Raw genomic sequence first — 16,026 nt, forward strand, 5'->3', positions numbered from 1 at the left:
TGCTTACGCACCCTATTGGATGACGAGAGTCAAATTGGACCAATCGCCACAGACAATGAGGAAAAATGCGGAAGTCCATTCTACGTTTTCTAGCGGCTGTCGCTGTCCTGACACGGAAAATGAAAGACAACACGTGGGAATGTGAGAATAACATACGATACAGATAATTTCATGAATCATTTTGATTTTTGTTTATCGAACTGGTTTTGATATTGAATATTCTAGCTTGATCGATAATGGCGAACGGCGGAGACGACGACTCCCAGTATAAAATCAACGAGGGAGACTACGTAATGCTGAAGCGTGGGGGGATCTACAAAGCCGTGCAAATACAGTCGAGGAAGTGAGTCTAAAATGTTTAATCCCCACCGTTGTAGTCAGAAGTCTTAAATTTCGAGCTCATGTGGTATGTCATTATTGAGTTTAGTCGTGGTTTAATTCAGTTTGGTTGTTTTCCTATTAGAGTATTGTCAACAAGAGAAATGACATAAGTTGCTATTAAACTTTATATCCCCATCTTGTGACAACAGGAAGGTGTTGTTTGAGAAGCAGTGGTTCTTCCTGGACAACGCTGTGGGTCACTTGTACAGCACTGCTTTTGAAATTGTATCCGGAGGACAGTTGCAGCCTGCGAAACCAAAAGATGCCCCAAGTGCTGCATCTGGTAGTTTTATTTGTGTATTTTTGGTTGTTTTTTTTTCCTTTCAGGGGGTTAAAAAACAATAATATCAAGAGCTGTTTGAAGAAGAGCTTGAACAACAAAGAATGTAAAACTTGTGCATTGAACCACATGCTGCTTCACAACCACACTTTCTCCAACAGAAATAAAGGAGGCAGGTACAGACAACCGGAACATCGTGGACGACGGCAAGTCACAGAAGCTGACCCGGGACGATATTGAGACGCTCAAAGAGCAAGGCCTGAAGGGTCAGGTAATGATGGAAACTCGATGATGTGCATGAAAACATTGTTTCCCTCCTCAACTTGTTTTACTTGATGTGTATGGTACATTGACAAGATAGGGTAATATTACCTCAACATTTAAATCTCAATTTATTTATATATTTTCAGAAAAATCAGGTTAAAGATGATTCAATCACTATTTTGGGATTTACTTTATTTTTCCTGATGCAAAACTAGATTTTTTTTCCCAAGTGGTAACATGCATTAACCAGACATATTTTTGGGGGCCAGATAAATTTATGGACAAAAAGAAACCGTAACAAACGTGATGCAAGCAGTTTTGGAAATGTTCTCGTGCCCAGCAGGGGTCTCTTACTTTTATTTATATATGATAGTATCTGTTAAAAGTTTGGAGATACCCTCTAATTCAGTTTTTTTCATCATTTAAAACATTCCCGTTGATTATTCTTTGTGTCATCAACACAGTGAAGAAATATTGATGGAACTATTTGGCAAAAAAAAAAAAAAGTTAATCAAAACAAAATGTTTTATTTAGGGCAGGCATGTCCAAACCCAGTCCTCGAGGGCCGCCTATCCGGCATGTTTTGGAGGTTTCTGTCCTCCTAACACACCTGATTCAAATGATCAGCTCATCAGCAAGCTCAGCGGAATCCTGACAACAAACCTGATCATTTGAATCAGCTGCATTGGATGACGGAAACATCAAAAACATGCAGGATAGGCGGCCCTCGAGGACCGGGTTTGGACATGCCTGATTTAGGGTCTTTGTCGAATAACGCTCCGTACTTGTTGGTATTTTATCAGTCAGTTTTATGATGTGAATAATTTTTGATGAGTTGTATGACATTTAAATTACAGCTGTGCATTATGAAGAGTTAATAAATGGAATTGCCTGACCTTAATGCGTTTGTAGAATCAGAAGGTGTTTCCAAACTTTTGACTTGTACTGTATTTCAGCATCTTGCTTGTTATCTTTGCAGGAAATCATCCAGCAGCTCATAGACAACAGCTCCACCTTCAGGGATAAAACAGAATACGCCCAGGACAAGTACATTAAAAAGAAAAAGAAGAAGTGAGCGTGAGCCATGTCACTCCCACATTATTTAAAACACGTTGTATGTTTAAGAGTGGGATCTGATGTTTTCTTTTTCAGATATGAAAACACAGTGACCATTCTCAAACCAACCTGCCGAATCATGGCGCTTATGTATCACGGTCGAGAGCCAGGAAAAATCTGGTATATTTATTTTGTTTGCTTCCATTCCATAGAATAGCACAGCGGGGAGAGTAATGTGTATGTTTGTGTGTGGTGTGCGTGATCCAGTCACTTGCGATACGACACACTGGCGCAGATGCTGACCTTGGCCAACATCCACGCTGGCAGCAAAGTGCTGGTGTTTGAGACATGTGCTGGGCTCGTGCTGGGGGCTATCATGGAAAGAATGGGAGGTGAGTATGTTTTTTTCATCAAAAACAGTGTTTCCCGAGGCACATATTTTGCATTAGATAACATTTCACGGTACACCAGCATCAACAATCTGATCCCCACTTCTGTTTTATGAAGGGTAATGAGTAACTTGAAAGCATTTCATTGTCATTCATGTCCAATTGCCTACAGAAATTGCTTTATTTTGTCCAACTTTGAACAAATTCACGGTCGCGTGATAAAAATGACATTGCAATAAAAATGTCGCCATCTGGTGGCTCTTAATGCAGAATAAGTGCTTTCTCATTTTATAACCTTCTCTGTGTGTTTAATGACCCAGTTTCTTTTCCTGCTCCTCCTGTTCAGGCTACGGATCAGTGATTCAAATGTACCCAGGAGGTGGGCCGGTCCGGGCAGGAGTGGAGAACTTTGGCTTCCCCGCTCACTTCCACGACACACTGCATGATTTTCCCATCTGTCACGTCAATGCTTTGCTCGCAGGCACGCTGGACACAAGCCTGAAAGACCCCGGTACTGGTAAAGGTGCACATTTTGTGCACATCATTATTTTGATATGCTAATTTTGCCACTTTGGTAGCCACATTCACGTTCCCCTTGAGCCACGATTCTCAAATGGGTACGAGTACCACCTCGGGTATGCAAAGGCCTTTCAGTGGGAATGTGAGATTTTTACAGAGCTACTGCACGGATTAGCAAATATAATTTATTGTCATGATAGGAACAGATGATTTTTCTTTTCAGATTAAGAGCAAATTGATTGGAAAACAACTTAATGCCAAATTGTGGTTCATGGCTTCTCTGAAAAACATTTTCTGCTATTTTGTTATTGTAATTTATTTGGATTTCCTTAGTTCCTTAGATCTCTGCGGTTTTTGCAGTTGCCAAATGCAGATGTAGTTCATTTTACCCAGTAGGAATGGGATGAAATCATATTCTAACCGTATTATAATCTTTAGCAAAAATATCACGGTGTCATAATATTCACATTACAGTTCTAAAATATGTCATTTTAAAATGTTTTTGTTAAATAGCCTTTTTCCCCTCCACTTTAAAATTTTTTTTTCTAAACAAACTATATAATGCACAATTTCTTACTATAACAAACATCTACCATGACATATGAAAAAGCTGTAACTTAAATCAAAACAAACCTTCAGTGACCAAAAGGGGGGTTTCGCGCAACAATTTCTCATCACATAAAACGCTCCGCGAAAGTAGCATATTATAGCATGTTCACCATGTTACCCGCAGCAGTAAGCTGGCGAAGATGAACATGGTTGACTGCAGCTGTAATGTGATTGGCTGCTGCGGATGAAAAGGACTAACGTATGATACTCAATGAGAGGAGGCTTCCGCTGCACAGTGCAGTTCCCCTTTAAGGCAGACGACACAGGAATAAAAAGAACGTATCTGGTTTTGACGAATTTGGATGGTTTGAAATTACCATGACTTTTAGGCTCACAATATATTGTCAATCTGGATATCGACACGTGCCAGTTTTAAGCCCCCCCCCCAAAAAAAAAGGCTTTGCAAACCACTGCCCTCAGGTAAAAGTATGCATTGCTTTTTTACAATGTATATTTACTTATGTAGCATTTAAGTAACAAGGGCACATATGTAGTAATGCACTAACTCCTTCAACAGAGATGTCTCACTCAATTTATGTACTTTCCCTCCAGTCTGTTGAAGCCATTTACACTATAGAAATATGTAGACTTTACAAGGTTGCAGACATTTTGACATGCCAACTTTTGCTTGGCTTACATTTTTCAGGTGTGTAATTAAAAGAAACGTAGCTGCTCACTCAATCAACTTTCACCTAGTCTGATTTAAAAATATGCATGTATCGGACAATTAACAGGAGAACGTGCAAATTTTTGACAGCTCAGGAGAAGCTTGCCCCATCCACTCTGCCAAAGCAAATGTCACTTGAGGAATAATTGCTAGTCACAGTCATACAGATGTATAAACTTTTACACCCTGGGCAATTTATACCATTTACTCTTTTTAGTTTGTGTTAAGTATGTCTGTGGATACAACTTTTCAGAGGCAGCTCATCCCAATGTGGCCGTGGAGGGGCGGTCCAAGGTGGGGGAAAATGACACCCCTGAGCAGACAGAGAACATGGAGACAAATGTCAGTGTGGAACAAAGCGCAGATGACGAACACGAACGTGGTAAAGAAGTGAAGGTATGTCAACCGACTGGGTATGAGTAAAAGGTTGATGGTCATAATGGTATTTTAAAGGACTTAGATCATGATAGTTTTACACTGTCAACAGTTAAATATTTGCATACAAATTGCTTTTGGCAGATTGGTGTTATAATTTCCGTATCTTATTAAATATTAGCGTTACGATCCTAACATTTCTAACCAGGAAGGTAAATGTCTCTTTGGCAAGTTGCGCTTCTTACCGGCTGCTACATCCTATTTCTGATGTTGTTCAATGCCGCCAGCCACGAAATATACATCCTGCCATCATCTTGACCGCTTAATCTCACGAGAGTCGCTGAGTGAATGAAGGAGCCAAATTCAGATATTAAAATGCAAAACAGTGTCTATAGATCACACTCACACATCCTCCTATCAAATTGGTCCCCATGGGAACCTAGTATTCATAACAAGCGTTCCGCTTGCGGGTGACTGACAATAATTGTCATGCTGTGTGCTTCCAAACACACATTTTCGCCACTTTGGCATTTTCTACTGTAAAACGTTGCAAATAATAAGTGAAACAATTCTGCTTACTTGACCGACTTGGTGCAAATATCTTTCCTCCTCAACTCAACGCAGAACCAAAACCAAAAGATGTGGATGTGGTCGGGTTGTATTTACTCTCGCGCGTGTGGTGTCGTTATAAGTTTTTGTTTATCTCCTTGGGCGGGGCCATTGTGAGAGTGCAGAATGCTTCGAATTAATAAATTGCATAAATAAATGCAGAAAAAAACACTTTGGGGTTGTTTAGGGTGAGAAATCCTTATTGTAACATGGTTGAAAGCCCCAAAAAGTTGACTTTTCACTTTAAGGCTCCTTAAATGTTTCAGGCTCAGCTCAAGAGAGTGAAGCAAGAGGAGAAGCGCAAGAAGCTAGAGGCGGCAGCGGCGCAGTTAGTGGGCAAGAATGCAGATGGGTAAGTGTCATTTTTAAACAATGGGTTTTGATTATTAATCTTCTTTTGTTTCTTATATCTGCAACAACTACTTACATTTTAATGTTACAGGACCAAAGATGTACCATAACTTTGCCAGCACAAATAACATCACTTCTTTTGTTTTCCTGAAATCTGTTGGGATCTAAACTTTTTGGAGTCAGGGACTCCTTTTAGAAAGCAAATTTTGCAAGGATCCCCCCCTGCAAATTTTTACAGAAACAAGACAAAAAAAAACATTTCAGCCAAAGCGCCCTTTTTATTCAGCAATATATTCAATTCGACCACGAATAGTTGACAACATATTTGTTACTTTTCAGCAATACTGAAGTTTAGAAATTGCAAATTGCATGCCTCCTTATTACAAACCGGTCAATCCCCCCCTGATGCTTTATTGACATCATGAGTATTTTCACAATGTAATATAAATAAAAGAAAATGTACAAAAATATATATATATTTTATTAATAACCCAATGTTCTATCCTTCCTAGATGTTCAATTGGCTTCTCCCTAGGTACTGTAAGCAGACACCAAGCAGCAGATGAATTTAACTCTTTAGTTTTGTCAGTAGAACAGCTCTCACTCATTTATATTGTAAAAATGACACCAAACATAACTCGGGTAAGTCCCTATTGCAAAAATGATATACACTGTATCTTACTGAAAGTACACAAATTGCATAGATTAAATCAATCATATAACTGAATTACCCTCAATTAATGACATATTTTAAAACCTTTTCAATCACCATATAATAATACTCAAAGTAATAACAATAATAACTCAAAACTCAATAGCATATTAACTCAATGTTAATATGAACAACCTTGTTCAACTGTAAACACACAAAAGAAACAGGTAACGCTTACTTTATCAGTTCATTCCCCATCTACCAACCCCAATGTCAATATTGATCCATACTGTATATTATGCGCACCATCAGCTTTTTAAAAAAAATTAAGGCTTTTAAGTGCGCCTGATAGTGCGGAAAATACGGTACTCTAGATGTATGCTAACCCCAGGAACCTAACTCCATCCACTTTCCCCAAGAGTGCAGTCTTGCTATATATACACAAAGACGGTTATTTGTGAGGCACAGGCTTCTGATGATTGATGAAATGTCACATGGGTGTTGACTTATTGAGTCTTCTTCTTCTTTATAGCGGCTATATCATCAACGTCTTTACACCGCTCCTACTGTGTCCCAACTAAATCACAAGCTTTTCGTATTAGGCAAAATGACGGCATTTCCAATAATGATGTATCGATGGCGCAATTCATCTTTTGCTTGGCTCATCTTGTTTTGCCTCCACAGATTGGTCATCGCCTCTCGCTTCCACCCATGTCCCGTCCTGTTGTGCCTGCTCAGGTTCTTGTCTCCCTCCAGGCCCTTTGTGGTTTACTCGCAGTATAAGGAGGTAAGCTCAAAACAAATTTTACGATAATTCCACTGAACAAGAGTCATTATTTAAGGCAGGTTTTATTACTGCTAGACCTTTTGGGAAATGAGCTTTCGGCAGCAGGAAAATAACAAAGAAAACGGCTTTAATCTGCAAGAAAATTAAATGGGAACAAATGTATTATCAATTCAATACTAATATGCTCTAGCTTTAAAACAGACATTAAGAAGAATAGTAGGCGGATCTTGAAAGCTCTTTATGTTCAAATACTCACAAGCCAAATGCAATGTAATGTGTTCTAAACAACTACTTGTTGACCATTGTGTCAGCGTCAACGCAACAATGTTAAATTTGCCAGCCTGGAGACTCTTACATCTTTCTCGCTTTATTTTTACATGCTATGCTTTATGGGGAGTTAGTGTTTATGTTTGAACATGCTACCTTTGTCAATTGTGAAAACCTTATGCCATTCACTTTGCCCCACAATACTTTTTTAAGTGTTGGGTTGCATGTCTTGGCACGCTAATTTCGTCAGCCTTGGGAACCTCACTCCGTTCACTTCGCCCTGCGTCTACATACAGTGATCCCTCGTTTATCGCGGGGGGTTTTGTTGCAAAAATACGCGCAAAGTGAAATCGGTGAATTAGTCAGCTTTATTTTTTAAAATATTTTACAATGCAATATACAATATATTTTATAGCCCAAAATGTATTTAAAACAATCATTTTAATATAGTAATACAAGGTTGGAAACATTGTCATTCACGTATTTCACAGTCCCAGCTGTGCCGCTCCGCTTTAGGGTCTCTTTCTACTGAAGGCGTATTGTTATGGGTAGTTGTTGGCGCTCTTTCTTTTTCTGAGCAAGAAGATTTTTATAAACGCATATGCCCAGACATCGAATTCATGTGAAGCCTAATACACTTTAAATTTTAATTTATGACAAAAGAAATCTAGGTAAAAGTCAGATTTCCAAAGCTGCGCATTTCTCCGTTACTGTCTGTGTGCCTACATTAGTGTGTGCGTTTGCTTTCAGCACGCCTACGAGTCACATGATCGGCTCCCAGAGACCAAGGTGTCAATCAATGTGCTTACTCGCACGTTCTTAACGTGTGCGCACACAGGCAGTTACTGGAGAGACACAAGAGAGACGAAAGTGAGCTTTTGGATCCTTTTGCCTTTTGTGATAAATTGACAAGTGAAAAACCAATACAGTACAGCGTCAATATTTCATTTCCAGACAACAGTAAAGCCCCTGAGCCAATCAGAATTCAGAGCACAATGCGCTGTAAAAAATATCCACACTGTAAAAAAATTTCGTGAAGCAGCGAAGCCGTGAAATATGAACCGCGATAGAGCGAGGGATCACTGTATATGTAAACTGTGGGATTTTTACCGCTTCGTGTTGCCGATATCTTGGCGTGCTAGCTTTGCCGGCTTCGGGAACCTCACTCCATCCATGTTGCCGTTTTCTCTGCAGCCGTTAGTCGAGTGCTTCACCAAACTAAAGGAGCAAGGCGGCACCGTCAACCTCCGCCTCACTGACACCTGGCTGCGGCATTATCAGGTCACATACTGCCGCGCAGCGTTACCCTCAAGATCTCGTCATACCCGTAATGCATCCTGACTGGAGTTTTGTCCCCTCAGGTACTGCCCAACAGGACGCATCCCATGCTGCTGATGAGTGGCGGAGGCGGCTATATCCTCTCAGGCATCACCGTGGAGACAGAGAGGTCGGAACGGACTAACTCAGAAGAACCAGAGCCAAAAAAACAGAAAGTAACAGAAAGCTGAAGGGCTCAAGACCTCGCCAATTGGGTTTCGGGTCACATCAGCCACAGGGATGACGGGAATGTCTGTTTGGATTCATCACAAACCCGTCTAGGCAGTTACACAAGGAAAAGTCTCAAAACAGACGCCCCCTTGTTTTTTTGTCTGACGTTTCGGTCAGCTTTTTGTTTTATTACTTTTTACTGTGTATATTTTAGTTTTTGCAAAATTATGACTGAATCTTCACAGAATTACAACACATTCTAACGTTCACATTCAAGCACCTCGTTTTTGCGGCCATGCGTGCACAAATGGCACAAAGACAAGGCAGAAGAGTCCAAAGTGTACAATTTAGAACACATTTATTTTCACTTAAATGAATTGAAAGACTTTTGCATTTAATTTGTCATAAAATGCTACTCCAACAGTATCACAATACTCCATCATTATTAAGCATTCTCATCCTTAGTAAATGTGTTGAAATGGGACTGCAAAGGATTAAAACTGTATTTGTTCCTAGAATAACTCTTTTATTGAGCACAAACACTTGAAAGGACAACTACATCATTCAATACTGGACGATTTCTATATATAAACATCAAAAAACATTCCCATGCGCGCGTTCAGAATGTCACATACAAATAGCACAAATAGAATAATAGGGTCATTAGTTATTTTAAGCAAGGCTTCACGGTTGGGATTTTACTTTTTATGCACTTTACCTTGGTACACGTAACAAACAACATTTTCGTTTCAATGTAATCTCTAATAGCTCATTCTTTATCATGCACCTTTCCAGCGATTTTCTTCATCTCCGCGTCCATTGCCGCCAGGTCTTCCAGTGCTTGTTCCTGCCAAAACACAGTTTGACAAGAGTAGTTATTGGATCTATAAATTTCTCAGGGCCTTGTTTGGTCTAGACATACACGCTTATATTTGATAGCGGTCAACAATTTTTTTTTTGTTTGTTTGTTTTTTTGTGGCTCTAATCGTTTCAGACAATCCTACCAAATTTCATGTTATGCTATGTGAAACATGCGTTTGATGGGTTGAATTACCAAATTATTCTTTAGGGGAGCAATCATGGGAAAAGCCCTCTAAAGTGTGACTAATCTGGCCTTTAAAAATAACAGCACTGCCAAAAAAAAAACAATCCAAGCAATTCCACAAGTCAGCGAATAAAATCAAGCCTACTATGTTTGGCATATGGTGGTACAAGCCATTTACTTTGGTTTTAAATGTTCGTTTTGCTCTGCATCGTGCATGGGAGCCACTGCTTGCGTTTTAATGGAGACGTGATGACTTTGATGGCCCCGGGAGGTCGTTACGGTGCGTCAAGCTTGGCAAGGAAAAAGCCGCGCCAGATAAAAAAAAAAAAAAAAAAACCTGCTCTGCCTGCAGCCATTGAAGGAATAATTTGCTGTGGAAAAAAAAGAAATAAAAAAAAAATGCAGGCTGCACTACGGTGCCTACGTTCTACTGTTGAATATTAGTAGTGTTGTTCGTCCTGAGCCAAGTTGTTGATGTGCACTCATACGGCAAGCTTCCAGCATGTCTGTATGGAATGGACATTTCCATAATGAGCTGCCCTCTCCCCCCAGCGAGTTTGTGGGGGAGCGACTGGGTGTGCTTTGCGGCTTTAGTGGGTCAACGAGCATGAGATGGAACATAGTTTACCCACAGAACATCACGTTATCAAACTCTGTCTGCTCATTTTCCCACTGTAGAATGTTGCAACAACACCCAGATAATCCAGTGCTCCTCAAATAGTATGGGGCACGGATGACCGCAGGCAAAAGGCTTTGTTTTTGTAATGTGAAGTGTAAATGCAATAAAGTCAGAATTTTTTTTTAAATGATAATTATTTTTAGTTACAGGCACTTTGATGCATTTGGTTATTTTTTTTCTGATTTAGACTAAGCTGTAACCCATATATATGCTGTAAAATTAACAGTTGTTGAAAGTTGATTTATATTGCTTTTTTACTTTTTTCTTTTGTAATGTTAAAAAGGATACAGGTTCAGGTATACTTATACAATTTTTATAGATAATCTATAGTCAATGGGGGGGCGTGAACGGTTTTCACTTTCTCTAGTCTAGGGGGTGTTTGGCAAAACATAATTGAGACGCACTAGCCTAACCACAGATGCTTAAAGGGATAGCGTGTAAGATTTAGACCGTTTTTCATTACGGACAGCAGAAGGTGCTGCATTTACCATTGTCCGTAGCTATAACAAACATGGCCGCCTCCGGAGAAGTTCCACCACCCCATGCAATATAATTTAATAACTAAACCTATACTTATATTTAAAACATTTTGTTGGTCATTGAGAACACATTCATTTGCAAGTTTTTAAAATTTACAATCATTTATGTATTCCTTTTCAATGAAAAACGAATCTAAATCTTACACACTGTCCCTTTAAACAAAGAAATTTACGTATTATTTCAGTTTTCAGCTACAACTTTTTCCTAACGCTGAATAATTTTAAAGTCCAATCAGTGTTTGTAATGTTTATAAACGGCCTTTGACGAACCTCATGCGGCGTGAGCTTCCTCGGTTTCATGTGTCCATCTTGATCGGCGAGCTGGTTGATCTTGTGACTCAGCAACTTGGCCGCCTCATCCATCTGCATACATTCAAAAGTTAAAACCGCATTCCAAAGTCTTGATCCTGGACATCTGGAACTGAACTGCTCTGACACTTCTCTGTGAACATCTGGTCTACCTTGTTTATGGCAACATGGTCTTCTGGATTCCTTTTGAACCAGGCGGGATGATAGTAGGCCCTGTAGATCCACGGGTTTCGTTTCTCAGCCAGAGACCTGTAAAAACAACCACCCAGTTAGACTTGAGCAGGACCAGTAAGCCTTCATGTCTACACCTTCTGAGAACTTTTCCTTGTGATCTGGTTGAAGGATTATATACCTCAGAACTTCACTTCTGTCCTCTGGATTGTCAGAATCATCCCTCAGGTCTTCATCGTCAAACAGCTCCTCACCCTGGTTTTGGTATTTATTCTTCTGGCTGTAATGATGTGATGGCTTGTCTTCATCATGTCTCTTGTCAAAGCTCCAGTACTCCTGACTGCGGTCTCCGTCTAATTCCTCTTTCTTCTGCGCTGGGAGTTCTTCGTCATGTTTGGGCTTCTTCTGATAGTATCTCCAAGGTTTCCAGGCTTTCTTCTCTTTATCAAAGTCCCAGGATTCCTGGCTACGTTCATCATAGGGTTCCTCCCGGGCTTCCTCTGAGAGTTCCTCGTCTCGCTTGTGTCTCCTCTGGTGGTATCTCCCAGGTCTCCAGTCCCTCTTGTATCTGTTGCCGTCAAAATCCCAAGATTCCTGGCTACGTTCCTCATCTGGATCCTCTGACGTTTCCTCATCTCTCTTGTGTCTCCTCTGGTGGTATCTACCCGGTCTCCAGTCTCTCTTGTATCTGTCAGTGACAAAATCCCAATATTCCTGGCTGCGTTCCTCATCTGGATTCTCAGAGAGTTCTTCGTCTCGCCTGTGTCTCCTCTGGTGATATCTCCCAGGTCTCCAGTCCCTCTTGTATCTGTCAGTGTCAAAATCCCAGTATTCCTGGCTGCGTTCCTCATCCGGATCCTCTGATAATTCCTCGTCACGTTTGTGCCTCCTCTGGTGGTATCTTCCTGGTCTCCAGTCCCTCTTGTATCTCTCAGTATCAAAATCCCAAGATTCCTGGCTACGTTCATCATCTGCATCATCTGTTTCCTCATCTCGTTTGTGTCTCCTTTGATGGAATCTCCCAGGCCTCCAGTCCTTTTTATCTCTCCCAGTGTCAAAATCCCAGGATTCCTGACTGCGTTCCTCATCTGGTTCTTCTGAGAGTTCTTCATCCCGCTTATGTCTTCTTTGGTGATATCTCCCTGGTCTCCATTCTCTCTTATATCTGTCGGTGTCAAAGTCCCAAGATTCCTGGCTACGTTCCCCATTCAGATCCTCTGAAAATTCTTCATCCTTCTTGTGTCTCCTTTGGTGGTATCTTCCAACCCTCCATTCCCTCTTGTCTTTCTCGTCGTCAAGCCCCCACGACTCCTGGCTACGTTCCCCATCCAGATCCTCTGAAAATTCTTCATCCCTCTTGTGTCTCCTTTGGTGGTATCTTCCAACCCTCCATTCCCTCTTGTCTTTCTCATCGTCAAGCCCCCACGACTCCTGGCTGCGTTGATCTTCTGGTTCCTCTCTAGGTTCGTCGGACAGTTCCTCATCACGCTTATGTCTCCTTTGATGATATCTCCCAGGCCTCCAGTCTTTCTTATCTCTACCAGTGTCAAAATCCCACGATTCTTGACTTCGTTCCTCATCTGGTTCTTCTTTGGGTTCCTCGGGTAGCTCTTCATCCCTCCTGTGTCTCCTCTGATGGTATCTCCCAGCCCTCCATTCCCTCTTGTCTCTCTCATTATTTAGCCCCCACGATTCCTGGCTTCGATCATAGTCCTCCTCCTCCCCATCTCCCCGTTTGTGGAATGTCTTCTCCTGGTGGTATTGATGTGAGGGCTTCCAAAAGCGCTTGTCGGGCTCCGCTTGGCCCAAATCCCAGGACTCCTGACTGCGTTCTTCATCCCCATCCTCCTCTTTGGACTCGCCTCGTTTGGGCTTCTGGTGGAACCTTCCCGTCCTCCAGTTGCTTCTCTTCTCCCGTTCCCCCTCTTCTTCCTCACCGCCGTTTTCCTGTTGTCTTTTCTCTAGACTCCAAGATTCTTGGTTGTCTTCGCTCTTTGGGGTCTCCTGGTTGGGTTCCACAGACCCCAGGAGTTCTTGAATGTCTTGTGTATCCTTGTCCTTGGATTCTTGTGGATGATCTGTGGCCTGCTCTTCAAAGGTCGCCTCGTTGCTCTTTTTGTCCGGCGGCGCATGTTTAATTCCTGCAACAAGACAAAATGTTCATGTTCTGTTTTTTTTTTTTTTTAACCTGAACTAATGTAACATGGCACAAACCTGCTTGGAGAATGTCCTTGCACTCTTGATCCAGATGGGCGTCCGGTTGAGAGAGCGCTTTGGAGAGAACCTCCACCAAACATCTTGTCACCTGAAGAAGAAATAAGGTTTGTTTTGATTTTATGCTATATGCTCAGTACTCTGCCAAGGAAGTTTTCTTAGCCCTTTGCATCTAGATACCTTTTGGAAGGATATGCCATTTATTATTAAAATTATAGTGTGATGATTTTTGAGGGAGAAACTATGACGATAATAAAGTGTTTCTTTTTTAGGAAGAACTTCTATTAGGTTTGTCACATTAAGATGAGTTGTATTTTTAAAGAAAAGTCATCATGATACAAATAAACATTTCCTTTACAAAAATCATCCTTTAATGTATGTTTAAAAAAAAACTCAAGGGAAAACATTTTTTTTCTTTGAAAAAAGCCTTTGCCACTTTCAATTGCTTTTTCCTCATATAGCCTTTTAATTGTTTTTCATTTTTGATCATTTTAAATGTTTTGCATAAGATTAGCGGATATTATTTTTGATATAATTCCTCAAGTGCGTTCTAATTGCTGAAATTTAGAGTTCATTATGGACACAGTGGGAGTAACAAAAGTCATTTTTATTAGGATGGCGCGCAAATGAATTTTTCTGGCATTAAGCCGATCTGACAGTTGATGTTAATAATCACAATTATTATCAGAAATTAATGCAGACTAAGAAATTATCCAGTACGAGCCTTTAGTCTTGGAGATAATCGACTCGGCTTCTTGGCGCATGCAATGATCTGCCTTTGGCTTGTGTGTCACTGTCATATACAGTAACAGGTATATTATACGTAGGTATATAGCAATATCAGAAAATGGAATCGTATAACACCATCGTTTTTATTTTTGTCTCATCTGATGGGAAATTGTGTCACTAATGACAATGCACATCTATATAGAAATGAACAAAATAAAGCCATACAAGATTTTGCAAAGTTGTCACTGTGACACATTTTAGCAATAAGTAGCTTCAGGTTACAGTTAAATTGCTCTTAATTTGAAAACAAAAATCGATTTTTTTTTCCTGTCACAAAACGCATTAAATTAGATTTACTCTGAAGTGCCTGGGGCGCTTGTGAACTGCAATATTGAACTCTTTCGGTGTCAGGAACGAGAATGTTCGTCATGTAAAATACTTTTTTTTTTTTTTTTAATGAATGGATACGACACTCGTGCCCAGCGCTCCTCTTAATTGTATACCAATCGAGCACTGTTAAAATGTAGTTAAATACATACGCATCAAAAACGCATTTTCATGTTTATGTTTTATCAAAGGCAAGGACTTTTTATATGTTTCAGATGCTACTAAAAAAATATTTGTGTCAAAGTGTCTCATTTTGTCCAAAATAGCTTGGTATGACTTCAAATTGATTTTCAGACCGTGATTACTAAAAAACGGAATAAGGTAGAATCTTATTTTCTTTTCCTATGTAAGGAATGGAATCCAATCTTTCATATGGTGTCATCAATGTCTACATGATCATACAATAAAGTATTCCGTCGGACTTGAAAAATGCGTCAAAATGCTCAAAATCGGCTGGCAGGTTGGTTGGCTATTGCTTGGCACTGAAAGAGTTAATAACATAGTCTCTCAGCTTCTTTAAATGTTTTCTCCAATAGACATCCTTTTACATTTGTAAGACAGTGAGGAATAGGCGCAATATCACTTTCTCCATTTTCTTAGGTGCCGCTCGAACGGACATGAACAGAGTGAGTGATGTTATTAGGTCGTCTTAACATCTTTTCGCACTTATATTAGTGATACAAATCTGTGTAGCCTGTTTCCTGAATAATGGTTCTTTTTTAACACTTTCACAACAACCATTTTTTTAAATAACATTAATTCCTTCAGAGGAACACATTGTTTCCTATGTGAGTTCCCTCATGCACAGTAATGTTATGTGCATAAACGATTATGATCGCATGTGGTTCTTTTCTGCACGCACAATAAAGTACAGTATATATATAACTGTGTCTTATGCATGCATAGTGATTTAATATAGTACAAAGACTTACCACATCCTCTCTTTGACCAGGCTTCCCTACTGGAAATGCTTCATTCCCTGCATGGGAGACAAACATTGCTCACGTATAAATGAAAAGAATACAACAAAGCAGAGAAAAGTGCAGAGAGTCACTGTCCATGGTGCTGAACTCACCTAAAATGACAGCGAACCCAAGTAGCAGAAAAAGAGTAGTAGTAGTCATCTTGTGGAGTCTGGTATGCCTCCCAATGCAGCGGGAGGGATGCGACTGCTGGATGGGGAGAAACACCTCCAATATAAAGGCGCTCGGAATGGAGGAGGATGGAGAGACAGCCAAAGAGCGTGGGAGGGGATGCTC

The 16,026-nt window shown here is 40.4% G+C and overlaps 2 protein-coding genes across 3 annotated transcripts; one reads left to right on the top strand and one right to left on the bottom strand.

The window, feature by feature from the left end:
• Window positions 1-59: 59 nt before the first annotated feature.
• trmt6 (tRNA methyltransferase 6 non-catalytic subunit) lies at window positions 60-9,120 on the top strand. Of its 2 annotated transcripts, XM_088403498.1 has the most exons (13): window positions 60-141; window positions 226-343; window positions 531-664; window positions 823-932; window positions 1,905-1,996; window positions 2,078-2,161; window positions 2,249-2,373; window positions 2,717-2,881; window positions 4,419-4,561; window positions 5,416-5,501; window positions 6,837-6,939; window positions 8,401-8,487; window positions 8,568-9,120. In XM_088403498.1, exons 2-13 carry the CDS (start codon window positions 237-239, stop codon window positions 8,712-8,714), a joined length of 1,383 nt encoding a protein of 460 aa, XP_088259624.1. In that variant the 5' UTR covers window positions 60-141; window positions 226-236; the 3' UTR covers window positions 8,715-9,120. The 2 variants fall into 2 exon arrangements, with proteins under 2 accessions (XP_088259624.1, XP_088259625.1); XM_088403499.1 differs by having other exon boundaries at window positions 94-343.
• Window positions 9,036-15,949, bottom strand: chgb (chromogranin B). The gene is made up of 7 exons (XM_088403497.1): window positions 15,843-15,949; window positions 15,700-15,746; window positions 13,652-13,742; window positions 11,619-13,578; window positions 11,419-11,515; window positions 11,228-11,320; window positions 9,036-9,541 (listed from the first exon to the last, which is right to left on the bottom strand). The coding sequence occupies exons 1-7, from the start codon at window positions 15,889-15,891 to the stop codon at window positions 9,464-9,466; spliced, it is 2,415 nt and encodes an 804-aa protein (XP_088259623.1). The 5' UTR covers window positions 15,892-15,949; the 3' UTR covers window positions 9,036-9,463.
• Window positions 15,950-16,026: the final 77 nt, after the last annotated feature.

This window comes from Hippichthys cyanospilos, chromosome 20 (genome assembly GCF_059441005.1).
Source record: "Hippichthys cyanospilos isolate Australia breed blue-spotted pipefish chromosome 20, RoL_Hcya_1.0, whole genome shotgun sequence".
Lineage (NCBI taxonomy): Eukaryota > Metazoa > Chordata > Actinopteri > Syngnathiformes > Syngnathidae > Hippichthys > Hippichthys cyanospilos.

Coding starts and splice junctions, on each gene's coding strand:
- trmt6 (XM_088403498.1), top strand. CDS start 237: ATGGCGAACGGCGGAGACGACGACTCCCAGTATAAAATCAACGAGGGA. Junction 933..1,904: donor AGCAAGGCCTGAAGGGTCAG/GTAATGATGGAA, acceptor TTATCTTTGCAG/GAAATCATCCAGCAGCTCAT. Junction 2,162..2,248: donor CGAGAGCCAGGAAAAATCTG/GTATATTTATTT, acceptor TGCGTGATCCAG/TCACTTGCGATACGACACAC.
- chgb (XM_088403497.1), bottom strand. CDS start 15,891: ATGACTACTACTACTCTTTTTCTGCTACTTGGGTTCGCTGTCATTTTA. Junction 11,516..11,618: donor GACAGAAGTGAAGTTCTGAG/GTATATAATCCT, acceptor TTGTTTTTACAG/GTCTCTGGCTGAGAAACGAA. Junction 9,542..11,227: donor GGAAGCTCACGCCGCATGAG/GTTCGTCAAAGG, acceptor GTGTTTTGGCAG/GAACAAGCACTGGAAGACCT.